General features: G+C 40.0%; 1 protein-coding gene across 2 annotated transcripts in view; it reads right to left on the bottom strand.

Moving 5' to 3' along the window:
* Positions 1 to 24371, bottom strand: part of spire1b (spire-type actin nucleation factor 1b) — a 43845-nt gene that overhangs the window by 15873 nt on the left and 3601 nt on the right. Inside the window, exons 2-8 of one of the 2 annotated variants that reach the window (XM_051719215.1) lie at positions 20912 to 20943; positions 12759 to 12998; positions 8395 to 8520; positions 6673 to 6747; positions 6139 to 6303; positions 5809 to 5895; positions 2488 to 2617 (exon numbers count right to left, since the gene is read on the bottom strand). In XM_051719215.1, coding sequence (XP_051575175.1) covers positions 2488 to 2617; positions 5809 to 5895; positions 6139 to 6303; positions 6673 to 6747; positions 8395 to 8520; positions 12759 to 12998; positions 20912 to 20943 — 855 coding nt within the window. The remainder of the gene's footprint in view (positions 1 to 2487; positions 2618 to 5808; positions 5896 to 6138; positions 6304 to 6672; positions 6748 to 8394; positions 8521 to 12758; positions 12999 to 20911; positions 20944 to 24371) is intronic. The other variant, XM_051719216.1, reaches the window with a different exon arrangement.

The following is a 24371-nucleotide window of genomic DNA, read 5'->3' as shown; positions in this document are numbered from 1 at the left end:
ACCTCGCACTGTTCTGCCTTTGAACATCACGCCCCAGCCCATGAGTGACGCGTCTGTCGTCACCACCTTTCTTAGAACAACCAGACCTAACAGGGTCCCTTTTCTAAGAAAAGACGGAGCTCTGCTGTGCAGTACTGAAATTCCTTAATTCACAACATACCCAGGGGAATCACCGCTACTGTTGATGCCATAAACCCAGTAGCCTTAGACACATCCTGAGAGCATCCTGTCGGCCATCCCCAGATCCCCCATATCCTGTATATCCAACCGTGCGAATCTCTTAACGGACACACGGTGGGAGAATGGCTTGTCCCAGTGTCTTTTTATCTCGCCGATGCAGGCCGGGACCACTGGAATGAACTGTCTGGCCGGCACGAGAGGCGAAGGTAGCCTCTTGCTGCCCCTTAGCCCACCTGCTAGGATGGCCAGTCTATAGAAAGTTTTGCAGCAGCTCTACGGAACACTTCCATAAGATCCAACTTGACTGGGGTGGGGAAGGGTGGTTCTCTACTCTGCTGATTGGCGGGCCGATTTGAATTCAGTGGGAGGATGGTGTCATCCTCCTCCTCATCGTCGTCTTCGAGGAGACGGGGGGACAACTCTTTGTCTCATCCTCCCCAGTGGCCCCCGCAAGGGAGGTTGGGGGACATCCTATCCATAATTTCTCCCTGGCTGCAGGGCTCTTGTGGCTCCTTGGACTGAGAGGAGAGGAACGGGTCTTTGTTACCCGCCACCGCAACCCGAAGCCTCCTTTATTTGATTTTGAAAATAAGCGCTTCTAGATGTGTAGATGAGAGCGAAAAGATATATAATTCACGAGAATGAAAAACTCGCCTAGACATGGTCGTTTTACACTCTCGAGAATAATACACCCAGCAAACAGCAAGATTGAATCTATCGCGTTGCGACATTACCTTGCAGCTTCGTCTGTAAACTGTTGAGCAATAAATCTAATAATGCGTCTGATGAGCGCAGCTTCCACAAGCTTCACGGGGAAGAGAGTGAGAATGGCACAGCAGCAAGCTGCAACGGTCTATATACAAGGGAGGTGGGACTCCTGATCGCTATAGCTATTGGTCTGTCATGCTGACAGACGTTGTTAATTGGTGCTTCCTCAATCGGTCACACCTGAGGCCTTCCCTTAGTGAGATACTGAACAAATGTTAGAAAGACAACTCGATTTGTGTTCATGTTTCAACAGCATGAGTGTGAGCAAACGCTGAAAATTTGTTTGGCCAGTATTCCTGTTTTAAAGTCAACATGAAAAGCCATTCGGGGGGTGGGGGGGGGCTTGATTTTATCCATTGAGAATTATTTGGATTGTGAAAAGTACCAGAATGTACCAGCAAGATTACAATGACAAACATTGCTCTGCAGAATAACATGCATTTTAGAGGTAGACCGATTAATCGGCTTTACCGATTAATCTGTGACGATATTTGCTTTTTTTGGCTATCGGCAAAAATCTATGCCACTATAACACTTTTTTTATTTTATTTTTATTCATTATTTCTTTTATTACATTTTTTATTTTTATTTTATTCAATAAACCTCATCTGGTAAAATATATCTACAAAACTCTTCATCTGGTGAATATATAGGTTATAAAAAGCTTAATTTTGTAAATACTAACATATTTCAGGCTTGTATATAGTTAAAGTTCCGTATTATGCACCAAATCTTAATTTTTATGGTTGTTATTGGGATTTTGGTTGCACAATAAACTGCTTTTGGGATTTTATTTAGTTAAGACTCTAGTAGCCTCTATGTCTGTGCCCGTCATTGTAAGGAAAGGCTAAGAAATGTTTTATTATTCTATAAAATGATTAATCTGTTATTGGTCTTTTCCACCACCTTAGTTATCGGTATTGGCAAAATCCACTATCGGTCAACCTCTAACATGCATCGATAATTTTGTACACAAAAAGAGCAGGAGCATGTATTAAGAAAGTAAATAAGGTCAATTTTGATATTTAATGTTGACTTTAATAGCAAACTAAAGCAAAATTCAGATCTTTAATAAACTTTAATACATGTCAGTGTTTGCATTGGCAGAAGTCTGTTAACTCCAGTGCATGTCTAGCAAGATTAGACTTGCAATTAAGACATTGAATAAATTTCAATGTACTATATAAGTGGAATAATTAAGAAAAGACAATCATGATAAAGTCAGCCATGTATGAAGCAAATGCAGTATACGCCACACATTAAAGCTTATGTGTTGTAATTGGAGGAAATGTCAGCTAAGACAGATTTATTGTGATCATTTATCTCAATTGAATTTTGTCAATTGAGTGCGAGCTTGCAGCAAACCATGTGCAGTGACCTTCATCCATGATGCATGGTGCATATTCGGCTTCAATGACCGTTTACTTGAATATAGTGCCTCTTATGTCAATCTCAAGTAAATAAATACATGTAAAGTATGGTTTGGTGTGCATGTCTGACTTTGTGAAAATGTTTTGCATGTGTGTGTTAAAATCTCACCGAATCGACTCCTCCAGATCTGATCAGGTGATACAGGTCTCAACTTCCTCTCTGACTTGATTTCCTCCAGAATGCGTTCATGAAGGCTGGGAGGATGTTCGGCCTGCGGCTTGAGCTTGCGTGCAGCTACCTGAAACCACACGTACAGAAAGAGTCCAAAATTAAGGATTAAAGTTAAAGAACCTTCTACTAAAGAAACATCACAAGTCACATGTCTTCTCATGACTTTAAACCTTGATGAAAAGATTCAAAAGAAGTTTATCTAAGATTCACCAGAAGTCCATGTAGCGACAAATTCCTGATCAGCGTCTGAAATTAACTTTTATTAACACACTTGTGATATTTGTCATTTTTCTCCATTTTTATTGCATTTTTATGATACTTTTTTATACTTATGCAATGTCAGGGTGTTTTTGGGTGGTTTCCAGGGTGTTGCTAAGTGGTTTTCTACAAGTCCAAGACAAAAGAGACCATGCCCAAGTTTCTATGATATCCTGATCCCGAGTTCATGAGATCTTTTGCTTATTTTTCATCTCCAGAGCAGACGTATATATTCTAAAAAACAACAACCTTTCAGAAAATAAACCATGATTCTGTATATGTTTCAAATAGATACAATGTGTAAGTATTGTAATTATTAGCTGTTTTCACTCCAAACTTTGGGTTTACTGTTTATCTACGGTAAAACTGTAAAACCATTGGCAGGTGGCACTCTTTCCAGAAGAAATGTTACAATATAAAAGCTTGTGTTCAGTGTGAAAAACAAGCCTGCGTCAATGTTCATAATCAAAAGGGAGGTGCACTCTATTTCTACTGTACTGCACTGGGTCTTTTTTTACCTAAACTGCCAACACACAAGAGTTAAGGGGCAATTAAAAGGGACTTTTGCCCTCGAACCATATAAAACAACAGTTTGTTCCCCAATTATGCCAACTACTTCAATTAAATCATTTAGTTGAATACATTTTCAATCTTTTTTTTTTTTCCTTTCGTTTTTGTCCAAAATCCTGGTAAATTTCTGATCGTTAAACCACCGAAACAAAAAATATGAAAAACAAAAATCACAACATTTTTGTACCAGATGCAGTTTCACTAAGAGAGGGGTTTTCAAACTTTTTGATGGCAAAGACCCCCAATTTGATGATCCCTTTGCAAGGGACCCCCTGTGTGAGGAAAAAAATAGTACATTATATTATAAAGACTTCTGGTTGAGTATTGACGCTGACTACCACTCCTGGAGTCACGAGTTCGAATCCAGGGTGTGCTGAGTGACTCCAGCCAGGTCTCCTATGCAACCAAATTGGCCCAGTTGCTAGGGAGGGTAGAGTCACATGGTATAACCTCCTCGTGGTCGCGATTAGTGGTTCTCGCTCTCAATGGGGCGTGTGGTGAGTTGTGTGTGGATCGTGGAGAGTAGCATGAGCCTCCACATGCTGTGAGTCTCCGCGGTGTCATGCACAACGAGTCATGTGATAAGATGCGCGGATTGACGGTCTCAGAAGTGGAGGCAACTGAGACTTGTCCTCCGCCACCCGGACTGAGGTGAGTAACCGCCTACTAAGGACCTACTAAGTAGTGGGAATTGGGCCTTCCAAATTGGGGAGAAAAGGGAATAAAAAAATAAATAAAAAATAAAGACTTCTGGTTTGCAAAATTAAATAATTGGCTTTTATATTGTCTTTGTACTAAAGCCAAAAGAAGTTATGAAAATATTACCTGGAAAATGTTTACTTCTTATTAAGTTGATAAAGTATTTTTCGTACGGCAAAATGAAAAAAAAAATTTTTTTTTTTTGGGGGGGGATTTTTCCCCTTTTTCTCCCAATTTGGAATGCCCAATTCCCAATGCGCTCTAAGTCCTCGTGGTCGCATAGTGATTTGCCTCAGTCCAGGTGGCGGAGGACGAATCTCAGTTGCCTCCGCGTCTGAGACCGTCAACCCGCGCATCTTATCACGTGGCTTGTTGAGCGCGTTGCCACGGAGACATAGCACGTGTGGAGGCTTCACGCCATCCACCGCGGCAACCATGCTCAATTCACCATGCGCCCCACCGAGAACAAATCACATTATAGCGACCACGAGGAGGTTACCCCATGTGACTCTACCCTCCCTAGCAACCGGGCCAATTTGGTTGCTTAGGAGACCCGGCTGGAGTCACTCGGCACGCCCTGGGATTCAAACTAGCGAACTAGCGAACTCCAGGGGTGGTAGCCAGCGTATTTTACCACTGAGCTACCCAGGCCCCCCGTACGCCAAAATAATTTTAGATATAAAAACAATTAAATAAATTCAATTACATAAAATAAAAAATAATATATAAAAAATAATATAATTTTTTCTAAATATTTTGGCGGACCCCCTAGCATCCCCTTGTGGCACCCCGGACCTCAGTTTGAAAACCCCAGCACTAAGAGACGGTTTATCTATATACTCAACTTTGGAAAGCTGGCAGGCCGGAATGCATTTATTTAATGCATTAAAGATTTTAAATACTTTTTTATATTAATGAGGCAAGTAGACTATACTAAATATGCTCTTTAATACATCATGGACACATGCAATTAACAAGAATAAAACATTATATATAGATACGTGTATATAGCTTAATTCTTTCAAAAGTGTGGTTCTTTGAAAACATAAAAACATCAGAATTTTTTTTTTTGTTTGTTGTTTAGCTTTTAAAATATCCAGACTTTTATAAGTAGGCCATATACTGCAGCAGAATGCACCACTCTTAAAAATCGCAATGTACAATTAAAATGTACAGTTTGTAAAATGTCAACATTTACTCCCATGTATAGAAAGAAAATATAATCTGTTCTGTTGTCACTGTCAAAGATTGTCATGACACATTGGCTACTTAGTAAACAAACATACACACACACACACACACACACACACACACACACCTTTATTGTAGGATAAACCTTTTTTACTGCTACTACTGTTCACGACGAGCATATACTGTGTCTCTGTTAAGCTCTTCAAACAGGTTTGTCACACGACACTTTTCGTTGACTCGCGCTTTGGCAGTGACGAGCGCTCACAAACTGTTTCTGTCAACTCATGTTATATAAAGTAGCTTATAAACAGATGTATATTTGCTCCTTTGTAGTTTAATTTACTCTTTTCATCCATTTGCATTTTCTTTTCCACTACAACGGTCCAGTAATAAAATTGATATTTTATACAGTATATAAACTGTATATACAGTATACAAGTATATATATAGTATATACTTTAAATGCTGCAAAATACAGCTTCGTGGCCAGTTAGAAGTATTTACGGGTGATAAACTGCAGGTAAAATAATGTGCACTCACGGGATTTAGGGGTGGTCTGGACCTGATGAAATCCAGTATGATCTCATGAGCGCTCTTCTTTAACCTGGGAGGAATATCTCCACTCACCTGAGAAACAGAGAGAAGGAGACAAAATGCATATGAGATTTGAACACATACATACACTGTGAGAACTTAAGGGGAACTGACTTCATACATCCACTAAAAATCACCTTGACACTAGTTGATTAAAAGTCACCGGGAAAAAAATGCACTTACAAATGAATCATTTGTAATGGAAAGTCAACAATTTAGATGAACATTTCAGAATGCTAAATTAATCCACAGGTCCCACAAAAACACAGAACTCACCGTGACTTTGCGTAGTTTGTAGCGTTTACCACGGATGTCGTCCATAAGCATCTCGTAAGGGGTCAGCTGGAACTCAATAGGCATCGGGTTAAACTGCCGTTCCTGAACCTTCTTCAGCTTCACACCGTTTCTCAAATCTTGCATGACCTGCACCCAGAACCATGGCTGACAACACACAACCACACAACAGAGCAGGAACATGTGCGTGAACCAACCGACCTCTGTTATATGAAGGTAAATTAAATTCAGAATACAGAGCTATAAAATGAATGTGGAGAGCATAGCTCAGATCATTTAGTCTTGGGAGAATCTGAGAAACATTTGAGTTCATATTGAGGTCTCTGACTTATAAAAGGAGACTTCCGAGTCACCCCACAGTGTGTAAAAATGAAGAGGAAACTCCTGTAGAAACTATACAATAATATATTTATATATACAGTATATAAGTGAAAATAAAAACACAGTGATTGGGAAAGAAAGAATAAAAGACAGGAGAGCCAATCAAATGTCTCCATTCTTTTGAAACACACTTACCCAATCAGCATTCTGCAGCTCGTTTATCTCCCTTCCCGGATCGTCGACTGTGTCGCCCTCCATCTTTCGCAGGTTCTGTTCAATCAGAATCAGACACAAAAATTCTAATACCAGCAGAGCCAATCAGACTTCTCTAGAATGATTAGATGCAGCAGCATTTTACTGCAACTGCGATGTGTCGCAAGTATATTATTTCTCCTAACAACTGAGTTAATCTCAATGTGTCAAGAATTTATGACTCATATTTTACCACCAACTATTTTCATGGCATCTAAGTGAATTTGATTTTTTAAATTACTGTAATGAGAATTTGGGGAGAAAATTTGCTTTATTGTCCTGAAAATAGTGTCCCAATGCAAAAAATCCTTTTTGTCAACATTTAACACTTAATCACTCTTTGGGTCATTTTTGACCGATTCAATTTTGTTTTTAATAAAAATGGTCTGATTAATCTAAGCAGTACAAGGCTTGGTAACTTTTCCTAAACTTGTTTGGGTCAAATTTGACCTGCCATAGGAAATGAATGGGTGAGACTTACAAATTACAATCAATAAATCAAGACACAATGTAGAACACAAGCACACATAAATGAAGAGGTGAGAATATAAAACATCCACAATGCAGAAAACACACACATCCATATTTTGCAAACCTTGAATCGTATTATGACTGGTTCACAAGCAGTCGAGACTGATATTAGCTGCACATACACAGTCCACAGCACAGGGAAACATGATGCAGATCGCCAGAAACGCATCCAAATGGTCAAAGACGTCCAGCTAGTGCTTGTTTACATACACCAACAATTAAAAATAGCACAGATGGGCTTAAGAACAGCAAGACGCAGAACAGCTTAATGAAGCCGAACGGAGCCTCCTTTTCTCAGCTGTAACTGACACAGTGTCTTTTAAAAGCAATGCGATAAACATGAGAATGGTCAAAGATGTCCGTGTAATGTATATGCAATAAAGCTTCAAAATAGTCCAGATGGTTCCCCTTTGGTGTTCAAGAATAGCTGGTAACACTAGGTCTGTCTCTCTCCCTCTCTGTTTACGATGCGAACTGAGCGCCTGTGGGCGGGGCCAAGGGTGCGATGACACGTCGTGGGGCTTGTAAATACAACTGAGCAATGTCCCGTGATGTCACGAATACACAGTTTCCAAAACGAGACATTTCAATAGAGTGGGAACTATACAGTAAATGCTCTTTGTTAACATGTTATTTATTTTTTGTTGTTGATCATATCACAATATTTTTCAAAATAATCGCAATTCGATTTTGTGTCCAAATAGTTTTTTATCCACTGCATTTTATTGACAGGAAGGGGCGGGAACTAAATGCGTGTGTGCTGTGGGGCAAATGCACCCTCTTTATCAAGTGTAAGATGAGCCTTTCTGCCTTCACGAATTTGTCTCTCTGTGCAGGCTCTGCTCGTTCCCATGAGGGTTTACTGTTACCGTACCGAAAAGCTGCCTGTTATTCCCAAACAAAAGCTGCTGCCACAGTGGGACAAATGGAAAATGCCTGCAGTTCAAGCGTTAAAGCAGTGCAACTACACAGTGAATAAAAAACAAACAAAGTATAGGTAAATCTGAACATGCATGGCATCATTTCGAGCTCTGTGTTGTCCGGTTCTTTGTGTTTTTAAAGGTGAATCTGAAAGGTTTAAAAGAAAAATCATTCTCTGGTTCATAATGAGGCCATAATGTGTTGACCTCTCACCTCTTTGGCACTCTTGATCTTCTTCAAGAAGGTGTGGAGCTCTTTGGTTTCGGCGTAGAGAGCTCGACACACGGCCTGATAGTGAGCGGGTGCGTCTGCAGGGGTCGGCAGGTGGAGGGCGCACAGCTACAGACACAGAGAACATAGCGATTTATTCAGCTGGTTTCAGTTGTTATTTCAAATGTTAAAAATGATTTACATGTTGTGAATAAACAATGTTAGAATGAATGCTTTCCATATGAAAATGAAACACTATAAACTGTAATACAGCATATGAATGTCCTAGTATGCCATAAATGAATTCAATGGACAGAAAGTGTTGTGAGTCACTCTTGTCTTCATACTGGCAGCAAACTGTCCGACTGTGCATTCTGCAGCCCATTAGTGAAACAGCCTTACTCAACAGAAACAGAAACATGTACCGTTACTTAAAAAACACACTCATAAATGCTCACACTTTGACCTGATCATTTACCACAGCAGATGAGGGAAAAATGCATTATGTGAATGAGTGTGTACCAGAAAAATACTACTGCACACTGTAAACAGTTTGCATACTGCATACTATTTTGAATACTTTTTAAATAGTTACAGCAGTATACAGATACAGTACATACTTGAGCACTAAAGGCCATGCTATATTGCAAATTTCCATTGTGAACGGCCTTTAGATGTGAGTATATTCACACTATTTTGTAGCACGGCCTCTTTTAACTTTTTGCTTATGAAAATACTGTATACTGTACTGTAAAATTATTTTTTTAATAGTATCTAAAATAGTCAGCCTGATCTCATGAACATTAGGTGACCGTAGCAACATTTTTGCAAAATTAATTTACGTGCTTCTTTAGACGTTTTACTGCAGTTTCCCAGTGAAATGTCCAACAGGTGGCGCCAAAAGCAAGTGAAATGGTGTTATAATCAGACGCTTTCTCCCCTTTTCCCCCCAATTTGGAATGCCCAATTCCCAATGCGCCCTAAGCTCATGGTGGCGTAGTAACTCGCCTCAATCCGGGTGGTGGAGGACGAATCTCAGTTGCCTCCGCGTCTAAGACCGTCAATTCACGTGGCTTGTTGAGCGCGTTACCGCGGAGATGTAGCGCGTGTGGAGGCCCATGCTATTCTCCGTGGCATCCAAGCACAACTCACCACGCGCCCCACCGAGTGCGAGAACCACATTATAGTGACCACAAGGAGGTTACCCCATGTGACTCTACCCTCCCTAGCAACCGGGCCAATTTGGTTGCTTAGGAGACCTGGCTGGAGTCACTCAGCACGCCCTAGATTCGAACTCGCGACTCTAGGGGTGGTAGTCAGCGTCAATACTCGCTGAGCTACACAGACCCCCTCAGACGCTGTTTTTAAGGTGAATATTAGATGGAGGTTTTAAAAAGTAAAACAAACCTCCCTAACATAAACCTAACTGTGGAGAGCAGGGCGTGGCCGAGCGGCGTCTGGGCAGGGTGAAGCCGGGGAGATGAGTGGTGAACGAGTTCCACCTGTGCGCCACACTAACCAATAATGATCTAAAAGCAAATAAGAGGTGAACAAAACAGACATTCTTAACCTAAACCAACACCTAAACCTCACCGATAGTGTCCTAAAACAAAATAAGTGTCAGCTTGCTTGACCGTGGTCTTCCAAGTTCAAGTCCAACACTCAATCAGGTGAGCTACCACGCAAGTTAATCACATCAGAATAAATGTATATACTGTATGTAGGTGGGTCTGTAAGAGAAGCATTAAAATGTCTCATTTTTCAAATGATGCGTTAGATTAAAAGTGTTTCGATAGCATAACAAAGCAGTGTGTGAGTAATAGAGCACAAAATAAGTGTTTATAAAGTTAATAAACCGCACAGTTGTTGTAGCGCCTCTAGCATTCATTTCAACATAGAATGCGGCACGTAAAAGTCCGTTTGCAAAAATGTTGTTATAGTAACATTCATTCTGAGACTAGATTTAAATAGTATGCAATATACAAAAAACACTTTGAACAGTAGTATGCTACATTGTTGTCACGTGACCTCTTTACGTTGCATGTTTAATTCAGAGAGAGGCGTCCAGTTATCATCTCAGAAATAATTATGCTTGCTTTGCATTTTTAATCCTATTTTAACTAATTACACTAATTGGCTAGTTATATTAACTAACTGGCTGTTCAAATAATGAGTCAAGAAAGATATTTAAAATTGCATCTGGTTTACTTCTTGTTCTTTTGTCACGATAGAAATCAAAGGTAAATTAGAGTACAATGCATACTATTTCTACAATACTGTATTTAGTATTTATACTGTATGTGAATTTTTTGTTCGCTGGGAATGCCCGGATGACCTGCTATATTTGCCAATCAATCAAACTGAGAAAAATGTTTCGAAAAATAATGTAAAAATGCTACAGTAACAAATTATATTATATCTAACAAGACAAAAAAAATCTGTAAAATATTATATAAAAAAAAAATTATAAAAAAAGTTTGAATTCCCTCATATTTATTATGTCCAACAAGACAATACTTGTACTTTTATGGTAAACTGTTGTCAATATTAAAAACAATAATTGGGCCTTGCGTGATCCATCACATTTGATTATAATTTATTGACATTTTTATGTTGTTTAGTTAATGTTTACTGCATTATTTTAGTGTCACGTGTGTTACCTTTTGTTTTACCACCTGTGTTATTATGGTGGTTAATGGTACATTTAAAAATTTTTTGTTTTTTATAGATTTAAAGAAATTCTAGACATTTAATGGCATCCTGTAATGCCTGAAACACTGTCATCATACGTTTAACCAGTGGCGGATTTAGGCATGGGTGACATGTCTGAGACCGTCGGGGGCATCTTGCGGGGGGGTGGCACGAGGCACCCACACAGACCCCCCCCACCCCCAGTCAACAACTTTGGGGGCGTGTTGAAGTGGGTTTCACCCAAGGCGCCATACAAGCTAGAACAGCTACTGCGCTTAACGGTAAAGTTCGGGGAACCAAATCTGCCAGTTTTGTGCCATAAATTTAACAGGACATTGGCCCGGTTCCTAGGGAGTGTAGAGTCACATGGATTAACCTCCTCGTGGTCGCTATAATGTGGTTCTCGCTCTCGGTGTGGCACGTGGTGAGTTGTCCGTGGATGCCGCGGTGGATGGCGTGAAGCCTCCACATGCGCTATGACGGTCTCAGACACGGAGGCAACTGAGATTCGTCCTCCGCCACCACGAGGACTTAGAGCGCATTGGAAATTTGGCCATTCCAAATTGGGGAGAAAAAATAAATAAAAATAGTCATATTTCCATGAGGCAACGAATGCAAGTATTTTCACGTGCATGGATTCACACTGCTGCGGTTAAATATCCTCTTTGGGGTGCTTCATGTTTAATGGCATAACAGTCACATGAAGTCATCTTTGCAACCTGAACTTCTTCAGAACGTAGCACAATGCAGCACAACAAATTTTAATTGGTGTCAAAAAATGCGGCAATCATGCATGAGATGCTGAAAGACAAAAAGAGTGCTACAGTCAAAGACGTTCGTCCAGGGCGTGTTAACAGTATTTAGAAAAACAGTGCAGAAGCACACAAAAGTATGTTTGAACAGCCCCTAACCCGCCCTATACTTGAAAAACTGACCCAAAACCCGGCTGTAAAACTCGTCGAGTTCAAGTCAGGTTGAAGACCTCTAGTGCACGAGTAGAATAACCGAATAGTGATTTTGGTATTCGAATAGTGGCATGTCAAACGGTTAACCGAATGTCGACTATCCGTGCACATCCCAAGTGCATGCTACTGTTTGTCGTTGCACAATGCATTCTGTTTAACATACTATTTTTTGGGGGCCTGGGTATCTCAGCGAGTATTGACGCTGACTACCACCCCTGGAGTCACGAGTTCGAATCCAGGGCGTGCTGAGTGACTCCAGCCAGGTCTCCTAAGCAACAAAATTGGCCCGGTTGCTAAGGAGGGTAGAGTCACATGGGGTAACCTCCTCATGGTCACGATTAGTGGTTCTCACTCTCAATGGGGTGTGTGATAAGTTGTGTGTGGATTGTGGAGAGTAGCATGAGCCTCCACATGCTGTGGGTCTCCGCGGTGTCATGCACAACGAGTCACGTGATAAGATGCGCGGATTGACGGTCTCAGAAGTGGAGGCAACTGAGACTTGTCCTCCACCACCTGGATTGAGGGGAGTAACCGCGCCACCACAAGGACTTACTAAGTAGTGGGAATTGGGCATTCCAAATTGCGGAGAAAAAACATATATATTTTTTTAAATAGTAGGTAGTATACAGTATATAGTAGGTAGTAAGCATACTTAATAGACTGTGTTATTAGTTTTTTATGTGCTATTTGGTGCCAAATTGCCTCTAATACCTTGATGATGTCACAGTAGCCGCGGATACGGCAGGGATGGGCGGGATTCTCCTCTCCATTATCCTCCTCTTCTTCAGTGGCAGCGTAGCCTTCGTCAGGGCAGGAGTCGCTCTCTGTGTCGACAACGTTCGTCATGAGGTCAATGAGCAGCTCCAGTGGAGGACTCAGCTCACGCTCCTCGTTCTCTTTCAGGCCGTAATCCAGAGCCTTATAAATCATAATGCCTAGAGACTCGATCACCTACAACACAAGAACACCTAACGTTATCAGTTACACTGCAAGAAATCATATTAATAAAGCTGAAGTGTGTAATGTATGTGCAGTGTTGGGTGTTGTAACATATTACATGTAATCTGCATTACATAATCAGATTACAAAAATCAAGTACTTGTAATTAGATTAAATTACATTTTAATTGGATTACATAATTACATATTAATTAGGCAAAGGCAGTACATTTTTCGTAATTTATTGATCTCTATTATTCGTCTTTTTAAATATTTTACATTTTTCATTCTAAAGCTGACATACGTTCGGTAAGTCTTTGAGTGTTTAATTGCAAACACAGACCTGATACTGGCCACCAGACATAATTACACTGAAGATGGAGTGGTTTTCCACACATAAATGCCGAACCGATTGCGTTAGGGCAGTAAAGTTAGTTTTAGTTTCGCAAATTGCTTTTGTACTCGGCTTCAGTAACGAACATGAATGGGCTTTTCCTTTTGACAACATTTGACAATGTCGTTAATTCACAAATATAACTGGTCTAACCTGTTACCACACATGCATGATGTTTGTAATGGCAAAACTGTCAGAGTAAGATGCATTTTTAAAGGTGCACTCAGTAACTTTTTGTTTGTGTCATCTTGGACTTACAGTGGCACCTAGTGGCCTGGATGAAGCATAATTTAAAATCAACAGTTTTCAGTTACAGATGCCATTGTAGAAATTCACTATTCACAGTCAGCCATGATTAATTTAATCCAAGAGTGAAAGTGTCCAATAACAAGATGATTACTGAGATTAAGCGAGTAGTCTTCAGCTGGTCATGTGATTCAAAATGGCAGCCCCCATGAGGGCGCCCCTACCCCATGTAGAATAAAACATTTTTTATAAAGCTACTGATATGACTAGAGTCCTCATTTCAGGTGAGTCCTCATGATTTTATACATAAGTTTCAAAACTACAATTCATTTCTATAAGAGTAAAACTTTTTTATTGTGGGAAAAAAATGACTAAGTGCACCAGAGTTTCCACTAAGAAATTTTGGAGAAGGCCAACGTGTCCGGGAATGATAAAGTTTGTCGGACAAAATGGAAAAAATCTGGTAATCTCATTTTGGTGTTTATTTTGAGTTGTAACACGATGACCTATGCACAATAATGTGATATAGGCTAATAATGACACAACCAAGTCAAACTATAAAAGTTTGCTCTTTATAGTTGATTTTCGTTTAAAAAAAAAACATTTTGCTGCCAAAGTGAGGTCAAATGTGTCCAGTGTTTCTCTACAACTTAAGATATTAAACCTTCCTGGTGTCCTTGTCCTCCAGAAGGCTGTTTCTTTTCACCCAATTTGGAATGGCTAATTCCCAATGTGCTCTAAGTCCTCGTGGTGGTGTAGTGATTCGCCTCAATCCGGGTGGCGGAGGACGAATCCCAGTTGCCTCCGCGTCTGAGACCATCAACCCGCGCATCTTATCACGTGGCTTGTTGAGCGCGTTGCCACGGAGACATAGCTCGTGTGGAGGCTTCACGCCATCCACCGCGGCATCCACGCTCAACTCACCACGCCCCACCCACTGACAACGAACCACATTATAGCGATCACGAGGAGGTTACCCCATGTGACTCTACCCTGTCTAGCAACCGGGCCAATTTGGTTGCTTAGGAGACCTGGCTGGAGTCACTCAGCACGCCCTGGGATTCAAACTAGCGAGCTAGCGAACTCAAGGGGTGGTAGCCAGCATCTTTTACCACTGAGCTACCCAGGCCCCCTCAGAAGGCTGTTTTACTGTGATTCTGAAGTGAGAAGCTTCTGCGCAGCAGGTAGGAATAACGGCTGCTTTTGCCAGTGTGCGGGTTATAATGCACTGTAGTCGCAGACTAGGACTTCGCAAGCTGGGGTGGCATGATATTGTGCACATGTGGCATCAACTAAAGGGGTTGCTGACACATCATGTTAATATTTTCACTGGACATTGTATCCGACAATGTTTGAATTTGTCGAACATTAGGACATTTTAACGGTCAAAAACCGGTAATTACCAGCTAACAGAAACCCTGGAGTGCACCTTTAAAACGTTGTACTCATTAAAACCATTTAAAGGAATATTCCGGGTCCAGTATAAGTTAAGTTCAGTCGACAGCATTTGTGACATAATGTTGATTACCACAAAAATTAATTTCGACTCATCCCTCCTTTTCTTTACAAAAAAACACAAGTCTGTGTTCCAGTGAGACACTTACAATGGAAGTCAATGGGGCCAATTTTTGAACGTTAAAATAATCACTGTTTCAAAAGTATAGACATAAGACATAAACAATATGTGTTAACATGATTTTAGGTCATAAATCACTTACTAACCTTTTCTGCGTAAAGTTACAGCCAGTTTTACAACTTTGTTGCCATGACGATGCAATGTCAACAAAACCTAAAACCCTTAAATGACTGTAAAAACAACAATTTATACAACTTTACAGCTCAAATAATGCATGAGTTTTAACAGAAGTATTAATGTAAGTGCTTTTATAAAATTATAAGCTTCACATTTCTGCCTTTAAACCCTCCAAAAATTGGCCCCATTGACTTCCATTGTATGTAAGTGCCTCACTGTCACCTCGATTTCTACAATTTTTAAAGAAAAGGAAATTCATTTTTGTGGTAATCAACACTATGCCACACATGCCGTCGATTGAGCTTAACTTGTATTGAACCCGGAATATTTTTTTAGCAACATTGTCAAAATGGCACAAACTTTCCTACTCAAATGCACATCAAATAAACAAGAATTAGGTCAGAACATCCATAAGCAATTAGATTAGATTATTTTTTTAAATGCAATCCAAGAGATTACATTACTGACTACAGTTTTAGTCATTAAACACCTCGTCATAGCAGACGCGACAAGATTCCAGCGACAAGGTACCTGCCTGTCCACCCCAGACGCGACACCGCGATATTCATACACTAAAATGAGGATTACTGACAATAAAATGTAGAAATCATATACAGAACAGTGTGCTTATTGAACGCAACTCATTTTCTCACTGAAGCTCTGTAACACTTTCTACAGCAAGCCCCAAGAGGATAAATACACAATCACACACATACACAGGGCAAAGTTACTTTATGAATCGCATCCTTCTTCAGTTTGTTATGATTGTTTATGCTCACGTGGTACTCCTGTTGTTATTTCGGCGATCTCCACGTAACATTTGTTTTTATGAAACAAACACAAAAAAATTATTTCCCATATACTAAATGCTAAGGGGAAGTTTTTTGGATTATCACAGTCTGGGATATGCCCCTTTAACACTTTAAATGCCAGTTTGTATACATAATGCCATTGTTGTTTTGTACACACACACAAATTTCACAATACACACAAACAAAACACTCTGACATCCATACCAACACACCCACACAATTGTAGCTGCATCATTTATTCAATTGTCCTGCAGTGCTCTATAATACAGCAAACAGAAAATAGGGGAAAAGCTTGTATTTGCTCCATAGGCTAAACATGAGAAAGATGGCGCCATCTGGTGGAAAATATTAAAAATGTAAATTTTGAAGCCAGGGCTCCGGAATGAAAGCATAATATCATAGAATTCATGATTTTATGCTTTAATGGCACTGGGATCAAATATTGCAATTTTAATGGGTTTCAATGGGGACATTTTTGTCCTGAAGGTCCTGAGTGTGACTATTTTGTATACACAGTGTATTATAGATGTATTATAGGAACTGAGGTTGAAATATCAAAATTCCCCCAAAAAATACACACCTTTGGCAACATGTATGCCGTTGGCATTAACACGGCCAAAATGATCAAAAAAGCAAAAATGAAAAAGACTAAAATGACCTGAAGGTCGCACAAGGGTTATTTAAGGGTTATGTTATTTACACAGATTTTTATTTATTTTATTTTTTCAAGAATTTGAATGCTTCTTACGTTTTTTCTTAAGAACAGTCTTAAAAGGGGGCCTGGGTAGCTTAGAGGTAAAAGACGCTGGCTACCACCCCTGGAGTTCGCTAGCTCGCTAGTTCAAATCCCAGGGCGTGCTGAGTGACTCCAGCCAGGTCTCCTAAGCAACCAAATTGGCCCAGTTGCTAGCGAGGTTAGAGTCACATGGGGTAACCTCCTCGTGGTCGCTATAATGCGATTCGTTCTTGGTGGGGCGTGTGGTGAGTTGAGCATGGATGCCGCGGTGGATGGCATGAAGCCTCCACACACACTATGTCTCCATGGCAACACGCTCAACAAGCCACATGATAAGATGCGTGGGTTGATGGTCTCAGGCAACTGGGATTCATCCTCCGCCACCCGGATTGAGGCGAATCACTACGCCACCACGAGGACTTAAAAGCGCACTGGGAATTGGGCATTCCAAATTGGGTGAAAAAGGGGGGAAATTCCCCCCTCCCCAAAAAAATATAAGAACTTAAATTTTTTGGGGAATACAAAATATTCTTAGCTTTTTTCTTATGTTAAAAATTAAGAAGAAAATGGTAGTTAAGAAGAATGTTCTTCTTGTTTTGTGAATCTGGCCCCAGTACCAGATTACATTTCATAAGTAATCCAACCCACCACTATTTATGTGTCTTGGTTCCAGAAGTATTTTCCCATTTATTTGTATGGTGTAAACTGTGAATCCACTGCAAAACAAGTCTCTCCTTTCAAACAACATTTAACAGAGCATCTAAAAGTGTCAGGTTTGTGCAATTTAAGAAACAAGTTTTATTTTCAATAAATTCTGAGACTGGACAACCATGTACCCACTGGAGGTGAAACTTTCTCTGCAACCTGACACTACGAAACTGTGTGAAGCCTGTTCCAACAACTGGTTAAGGCAATGAACCTGAAAGGGTTTTGCTTTTTAAATCTGACAAAACAACTGCTTTTGCTTCAGTACCAGATTTCAGAGTATCAAGTGGCGACCCAACACAATACCAAACCCGTAACCTGTTTTTAATGTAGTCTTGGACGTATTTTCTTTAAGCTGGTAACATTTCTTCATTGTTTTTAAGGATGAGGGCATGTCATGCAACGTTTCTGAGTGACAGATGAATCTGTGCCAAAATATCACCCACATCACTATTGTTTGGAAGATTTGGGTTGCCCCAGCTGTCCACACAAGGGTCCGTCTACTCATAAAGACATTTTTGTTAATACTGTGATGTCAACAGACTCAAACAGTTTACCAACAGATTCTTAAAATGCAGTTAAGTGAACAAACAGACTCTTCATTGTATTTAAAGCAGTTCATTACATCCAAAAATGAAATTCCTGGATAATAACTACTTCAGTTTAAAAGCTGCTCATTAAACCCTAGAATCTCATTAATAAAAGAGGCTTTGTGATCAAAGCAGAATTCAAAATAATTCTATTAAATAGCCAGAGGCCCCGAGCTTATGAAGAGTCTTTGATTGATGTTTAATTAAAACAAATATAATGACCAAAAACAGTAAGTCAGCCGACTCTCACCAAGAACGTGAGGTTAAAAAAGTGTCTGCTAAATTTTAAAGTTGATTTAAAAAATACACATGCATTGCAAAGTGGTTGCCAAGCAGTTGCTATGGTGTTGCTAGGGAACTGCTTTACAGTTGCTGATGTGTTCTGCATGGTTGCCAAGAAGTTGCAGTTACTAAGGTGGTCTAAGTCTCATTGCACATTATGGTGAGAATCAGCTGAAGCAGACGTAATGCATCCAGCAGCTGATTCACTCGATGTATTCTAAATGGTTTCCGTCTGAGCTCTTCTCCGCTGGAAAGCAGCTTAAAAGGGATTTGAATATAGCGTCTCAGATATACATAGTGGGATGGGTTCGCTGCAGAACTGTGTGTGTAGTGCGAGACCAGTGCATCTGTCAAAGCATTAAATTGACCATTTTTCACACTTTATAAGGGCACTGAGTCAATGAACTACACTGAGACAGATATATCAGCATCTTAAGATTAACAGAAGTGTAAGCTTTCCTTGTGTCAGTTCCAAACATCTACTAATAGCCAATGTCAATGGATAATGTCAATATTTCAAGTTAATATTGTGTCTACTGTATACTGTATGTGCACATCTCAAATGCTTTAATTCAAGTGTATAAGTCTTGATCACAGGCTGAGCAGTATGATGCATATGGCCGTTTCTTCAACTTTGGGCACTTTTATCACAAAATTTTACACTCTTGCTAATTTATTTAATTTGTCTACCAACAATGTCCAACAGTGTGTGCACATGCATCGCAGGAGATTTACAGTATGTCATTCAAGTCATGAAATTTCCCACCACAGCGTCATTTCCAGATTTTATTTTATTTTTTTTCCTTTATCACCCAGTTTGGAATGCCCAATTCCTAGTGCATTTTTAAGTCCTTGTGACGGTGTAGTGAATCGCCTCACTCCGGGTGGCGGAGGACGAATCCCAGTTGCCTCCGCGTCTGAGACCGTCAACCCGCGCATCTTATCACGTGGCTTGTTGAGCATGCTGCCACGGAGACATAGAGCTTCGCGCCATCCACTGTGGCATACGTGCTCAACTCACCACGTGCCCCACGGAGAACGAACCACATTATAGCGACCACGAGGAGGTTACCCCATGTGACTCTACCCTCCCTAGCAACCGGGCCAATTTGGTTGCTTACGAGACCTGGCTGGAGTCACTCAGTACGCCCTGGATTCGAACTAGCGAGCTAGCGAACTCCAGGGGTGGTAGCCAGTGTATTTTACCACTGAGCTACTCAGGACCCCATGAATGCATTATTAATATAGAATTGAACCAGTGTGCGGTCACAGGTGTGCATATGTCGACTATATTACACCAGCTTCAAAAGTGGCTCATCCAATCAGAATTTACAACTAGAACTATCCATTTTATAATGTTAGCTTTACCCTTTTTTGTTTCAACAAACTCAGTTATAATCATCAAACCCTTTTTTATTGTTGAACTTTCAGCAAAATAACCTATTACTATACTGTACCATAATATAAAATTTCTCATACTGTGAAAAAAGATTTTGGTTATACTGCCGTCAGCCACCTGCGCTCTAGTTATTAGTATTGTAAACAGACATTAACAAACCCACTATTGAGGAATCGCAGTTAACGAGATATTTAAAAATGACTTTTGCACTGTACTACTGTACACACAGTAAACCTGAAAGGTCAAGTGTGCTTAGAATGCACACCGTAATCTGTTGGGGGAATACAGCGGCTACAGGTCTCTAATTGGCTCTGAAAATGTCACCAGCTGTTGACATCAAATGAATGTACTATGAAGTGACATTTTCAATCAGACAGCCGTCCAAGAACGTACCTGCTTTAATACAGACCAGGTGCTAAAAGATCACATCTGTGGTCAACAACATAACTACATTTAGAATCTCCTATGTACAGGTGGCATTTGTAAACATTTCTAAGCTTTTTGAAATGTTGCATTAATAGAGGTGCTTGCTTATCCTTAGAGTTAGTGATTCTAATAAACTCCAAACCCAGAGTATTCAAGTTTGGTCGGTAACTCGTATGGTTAAAATATACTTCAGCAACGATTTGTCAAGCATGCAGAACACCCTAGCAACCACCCAGAACACCCTAGCAACCATATAGCAATGTGCTCAGAAGCACTCAGAACTTTAGAAATCGTATAGCAACGCTCCGACAACCACCTAACAACGCCATAGCAAACATCCAGAAAAAAACCCTACACCACTGCATCGGTGAAGTTTGCGAGATGGACAGTCACTCATTACTGTTGACATGCAATTATGTCTAGGTGCATTGGAAATGTTTGGGAGACATTAAAATGAGTTTTACATATCCCACGTCAAGACGACTTGAGGACTTTCTCAAGTAAATAAGGATTTGTGGTCATTCATGCAGTAGATACTCGTACTGTCATGAGGAATGAGTAGCAGTGCTAATACATGACTCACCTGTGTTGACGATCGGGGGGGATTGCGAGTACCTGTGGAGAAAAGAAAAGATGACAATCAGAGGCAGATGACAAAGAACTAAGATGACACAGCTTACAGTGCTCGGTACACAAACAGTTGTTATGTGGACTGGACATATCTGAAGCTCTGTACGTTTTAACATAAATCACACTGACAGTTCTGCAAATGTGATGGGCATTATTACTGTATTAACGCCCACTCTTCAATCTAAAACAGACTGATGCTTTACCAACAACATGAGTATATCAGTATACTTAAAAAAATGCATGATAAGGCATTTAAACTTCAACTTAATCTCTAGGCATATTTGCAAAGTAACTCTAATGCGTGCAGAAGAATGCAAACTCGGCAATGCTTGGTCACACATTACTGGCCTGAAATAGTGATCAGTTTAATATGCAGTGCCTAATTACAATAAATCCAGCTGTGGCACCAGTTACTGCTTACAGTATATAACTTTGAGCGGTCATCTATGCATCACGACTTATGCAACTTCAGTTTTAGTAACAGCACAGTGCTGATGTGGTGTTGAACTAAAAAAGTCCATGTTCTTTGCTGAACAATCAGTTTTTTGCATTGGCTGACCTACTGTAAAGTATCTATTTTATGCAATGACTTTTAATATCTATTAACAACTAATTTGTTGAGAATTCATGTTAAAGTACATCTTAAATGGAAAGTCAGTGGTAGTGCTTTTAAAGGGCTTTGCCATAATCTACCACTCTCCCAAAATAGTGGCAGAGTTTACAATTGAATCTGCAATATCAGCTGATAAATATCCAATACTGACCAATACAGATAAAAAAAATCAATATGGTTCCCATATTTCTTATTTCATATTTCTGTTGATTAATGAGTACCATCACTATAAAAAAAAAAATTAAAAAAAAAAAAAATATATATATATATCTTATATTGAATGCAATAGATAATTGGTAGCCAGTGGAGCTGTCGCAGAATGGGAGTGGTGCGTGCAGACTTTTTACTAGAAGTAAGAACTCTAGCTACAGAATTTTGGATGTATTGTAGGCGATTTAGGGTCTTAGTGGGTAAACCATAGAAGAGTGAGATACATTAATCCAATCTAGAGGAGATGAATGCATGCACTAGTGTTTCTGCATCGCTCGTACTGATTACTGGTCGGAGACGGGCAATATTGTGTAAATGAAAAAATGACGTCTTTATAATGTTATTAACATGAGCCTCGAAGGTGAGTGATGTATCAAAAAATCACCCCAAGGTTACAAACAGTGAGAGAGGGCTTAATGGCAGTACCGTCAACATCCAAGGTTAGGTCTGAACAGCATGATACCAATGATTTGGGGCCCATTATCAAGATCTCAGTCTTCTCCGCATTGAGCCTCAAGAAGTTAGCGTCCAACCAATGTCTTAAATCATGGAGGCATGCAGATAATAAGGGTGGTGGGAATGGTGTTGATGAACCATAACTAACATAAATCTGGGTGTCATCCACATAACAGTGGAAACTAAGGCCATATTTCCTTATAATTTCACCAAGTAGAAGGATATAAATTACAAAATGAAGGGGGCCCAGCACTGACCCTTGTGGGACTCATCTTAAAACAGAAGCAATTGATGACTCTGTATTGAGACAAACTGCTGCCTACCTTGCAAATAGGATACTAACCAATGATACGCAGTGCTGGAGATGCCTATAGCTAAAAGACGAGTAAGAAGAATTTTATGGAAGACAGTGTCAAAAGCTGAGCTAAGATTAAGTCGAAGAACAATATTGAGTGAACCTGTGTCTGCAGTAATGAGAAGGTCATTTACTACCCTTAATAGAGCTGTTTCCCTGCTGTGTAGTGGGCAAAAACCTGACTGAAAGAGAAAAGATTGTTAGACTTCAGGTGTTCCTGAATTTGGGAAGCAACTACACTCTCAAGGATCTTGGCCACAAATGGAAGGTTGGAAATAGGCCTATAATTCTCCAATAGACATGGGTCAGCACCAGGTTTCTTGAGCAGACAGCAGCTATTTTTAAAGCTAATGGAACAATACAAGAAGTGAAGTGATATTTACTAAGCTACACATTGTTATATTGATGCAATATTGCCAAAAGGCTGAAAATGTATTTTTGTAATTGTGGTGAGCAGGGCGGAGCCGAGCGGCATCTGGGCAGAGCGAGGGGAGGCGGGAGTATATAAGGAGAAGAGACAGCGGCAGATGGGAGAGAGATGCACAAAGCTTGTCCGCGTTCTTGTGTGTGTTTTATGATTTGACGTTGCTGGCTGAAAAGCAGTGCATGCTTTTGTTTCTTTATACACTGAAAAGTGTTATTAAATGTCTATGTGTTTGTCAAGCCAGTCCCAGCTTCCTTCTTTACCATCCTTAATTGTTACAGTATTATTTCCTTTTTGTATTGACAGATACAATACATTTAAAAAATGATATAGTCATGATATATCACACATTCCTAGTTTGTTTCTCTATATTCTTATATTGATGCAATATCGTCCAAAGGCTGAAAATCTATTTTTGTATTATTTCCATTTTGTATTGACTGATATGATACGTTTAAAAATCACTAATATTGGCTGATAACCGATATAGTCACAATATATCACGTATTCCTAGTTTATTTCTATGTATTGTTATATTGATGCAATATTGTCAAAAGGCTGAAAATCGGGGGGCCTGGGTATCTCAGCGAGTATTGACTCTGACTACCACACCTGGAGTCGTGAGTTTGAATCCAGGGCGTGCTGAGTGACTCCAGCCAGGTCTCCTAAGCAAACAAATTGGCCCGGTTGCTAGGGAGGGTAGAGTCACATGGGGTAACCTCCTCGTGGCCGTCATAATGTGGTTTGCTCTCGGTGGGGCGCGTGGTGAGTTGTGCGTGGATGCCGCGGAGAATAGCGTGAAGCCTCCACATGTGCTACGTCTCCGTGGTAACGCGCTCAACAAGCCATGTGATAAGATGCTCAGATTGACATCTCAGATGCGGAGGCAACTGAGATTCATCCTCCGCCACCCGGATTGAGGCGAGTCACTACGCCACCATGAGGACTTAGAGCGCATTGAGAATTGGGCATTCCAAATTGGAGAGAAAAAGGGAGAAAACATTATTTTTTTTTTTTGTATTAACCAATATGATACATTTAAAATTCAAAAACATCGGCTGATAACCGATATAGTCACGATATATCACGCATTCCTAGTTTATTTCTATGTATTGTTATATAGATGCAATATTGTCAAAAGGCTGAAAATCTGTTTTTGCATTATTTCCTTTTGTATTGACCGATACGATTCGATACATAAGAAAAAATACTAATATCGGTTAGTCACAACATATCACGCAGTCCTAATTTATTCAATCCGTTACAAATGCCGATTACTTAGTAAAAATGTACTCAGTAACATCCGGTTACCTCAATAAGAAAATAATGTAATCAGATTACTTTTAGTTACTTTT

The sequence above is a fragment of the Myxocyprinus asiaticus genome, chromosome 15 (assembly GCF_019703515.2).
Source record: "Myxocyprinus asiaticus isolate MX2 ecotype Aquarium Trade chromosome 15, UBuf_Myxa_2, whole genome shotgun sequence".
In the NCBI taxonomy this organism is placed as follows: Eukaryota; Metazoa; Chordata; class Actinopteri; order Cypriniformes; family Catostomidae; genus Myxocyprinus; species Myxocyprinus asiaticus.
The sequence above is the reverse complement of the archived record's forward strand: the minus strand, read 5'-3'. Positions and strand labels throughout refer to the sequence as shown.